Genomic DNA, 2,413 nt, shown 5'->3' with positions numbered 1-2,413 from the left:
CTGATAAGGTCAGTGAAATCCCCTCAGGATTAATCCTGAGATCCTGTACCTCAGATTGTAGAACCTTTGTCAGTGTCAGCCATGTGGATGAGTCAAGGCCATTGCTTGGCCAATGTGCTCTCTGTGAAAGCCTGAGAGAATGTTTTCTCTCCATGTGACTCTCCTTAGGCACATTCTACAGAGCCAAAAAATTTAAAAAACATTTGTTTGAAACAAATTGTTAATATTACTTGCTTGTAAAATAATATATAACAATTGAGGCTCTTTTCCCTAGAGATAAGACTTGGGATATTCATGAGTATTTGAATAGTCTTTTTGAAGAATTAAAATCTTGGAGAGATGTATATTGGAGGTTATGGGGAACAATCAACTGGCTGACCTGTTCCAGATGTTTTCAGGTGAGACTTCTTTTTTAATATCCTCTTCTGCAACATTAAAAGAAGGTATCTTGGGGGAGCATGTATGGTGGCCTGGATGGCCAACCCCCAGCGGGGGTGGGGGCATGAAGGACCACATCAAAGGGGACAGGTCAGATGACCACTGCCACCACCACCATCACCACAGTTTGTGACCACAAAGAAGATGGTAGATCTGGAAGCGCAGTTGTCTGATGAGGTGTGTATAGCAGCAAATTCATCACTCATGCCCTTCCTAGAGAGTTTGTGTTTTTTTTTTTTAGTGTGTGTGTGTGGGGGGGGGCAGCTCAGCCCACCAGGGGGCAACCTTGTCTGGCATGTGGTGCTGGGGGATTGAACCTCGGTCTCTTTGCTTTGCTAAGCTTGTTCTAAGTAGGTGCTTTAGACCACTGAGCCATCTCACCAGCCCACTTAGAGAGTTTAATAAGGTTTTTAATAATGTTTAGTTATGGGGGCTGGCCAAATAGCTCAGCGGATTAAAGTGTTTGCAAGCAGGCATAGAGGCTGAGGGTTTGATCCCCATGTCTGCTCTGCCGGCCTCACCCCTGGGGTGCACTGAGATGGCAATTGAGACTGGGCGTGGTGGCAAGCACCCATAATCCCAGCTCTTGGGAGGCTATAAACAGGCAGATCACTATGAGTCAGATCTAGTACGGAGACCCTGAACACCCTGTAGACCCTTCCCTAAAATTAAAAAAACAAAAACAAAAACAAAAACAAAAAAAAACAAAAAACAAGCATATGGGGGGCCAGGGAGATGGTTCAGTGTAATAAGCACTTGCCTGGCAAGCGCAAGGGCCTGAGTTCAATCCCTGGTTCCACCAAAAAAAAAAAAAAAAGCATATGAAGAAGAAAGAACACTACCTGTGACCAGGAAAGATGGTACATGCCTTTAATCCCAGCTCTCAGGAAGCTCAGGCAAAAGGAGTGCAGTGAGTTTGAACCAGCCTAGGCTACATGGTGAGTTCAAGGTCAGTGTAGGCTATATACCCAGACCCTGTCTTAGAACATTACCCAAACAGAGGCTTTATTGTGTATGGTAGAAAAACATAGATGGATAGCAAACCTTTATTATATACATAGGAAGCCACCAATTCCAAGCAGAAAACTAGAAATGGCTTTTGGAGGTCCTTCAACCACTTTGATGGTTAACGTCTTGAAAATTCATGTTTTTATTACAAAGATAGTAATGTTCAGCTAGTAAGTCATAAAGATATACAGGATTCTGTAACAGTGTCTAATGAAGTGCAAATAGCAAAACAGTTTATAAAGATTGTAGAATCTATAGAAAATTAATACCAGACAGTATCCATGAGAATTACCAGACAGTGTCAGACACTGCTCTTAAAGGCAAAGAAATGAAGAGTGCATGAGATGGATCATTTTTGTGTCTATATATTTTAAAAAATTACTGCAAAAATATTCAGAACTGTCAAGCTGCCCAGTCTCATGGGCTATTGCCATTTGAAATCAGTGTAGCTAGTTGGTTTAGAGCACAAAGCATAACCAGTCAACTACTACTTTCATTACTTTTGTTTGAAAAGGTTTAAAAAACATGAGTTCAGTTTGTCTTTTAATTTGTTATTCCTTTCTTACAATGGAGAAATGAAACCTGCCGCTTACCATTAAAATTTTTGAAGTATTACAATAATATTTTACTCAGCATAACCATAAAATTTTTGGCTTATGAAATGGATAACTTTTGATATTAACCTAGTTCTTTTAACAGGGTCAATAGCAGACAATGTAGTTTAAGATGGTTGATGTACTTGGCCACATATGGTACTAAAGAAATTTATCTTTTTTCTCCTCTCACTACTGGGATTCATACAAGATTGAGATGAGAGAAAAAAAAAAAAAAAGAATTTTCTAAATAAACTGTTTAAATCCTTCAGTAGGTTAACAAGCTTACTGTTTAAACATTTTTTAAAAATAAGGCTAAGGTCTATTACTATCTTGAGATTAACTCATGACCTTGTCTCCTTGTTTTATTTTTT

General features: G+C 39.4%; 1 protein-coding gene across 1 annotated transcript in view; it reads left to right on the top strand.

Moving 5' to 3' along the window:
- Positions 1–2,413, top strand: part of Kiaa1841 (KIAA1841 ortholog) — a 63,509-nt gene that overhangs the window by 39,419 nt on the left and 21,677 nt on the right. Inside the window, exon 10 of the mRNA XM_023720856.1 lies at positions 275–398. Coding sequence (XP_023576624.1) covers positions 275–398 — 124 coding nt within the window. The remainder of the gene's footprint in view (positions 1–274; positions 399–2,413) is intronic.

The sequence above is a fragment of the Octodon degus genome, unplaced genomic scaffold, assembly GCF_000260255.1.
Source record: "Octodon degus isolate 3935 unplaced genomic scaffold, OctDeg1.0 scaffold00078, whole genome shotgun sequence".
NCBI classification, from domain to species: domain Eukaryota; kingdom Metazoa; phylum Chordata; class Mammalia; order Rodentia; family Octodontidae; genus Octodon; species Octodon degus.
The sequence above is the reverse complement of the archived record's forward strand: the minus strand, read 5'-3'. Positions and strand labels throughout refer to the sequence as shown.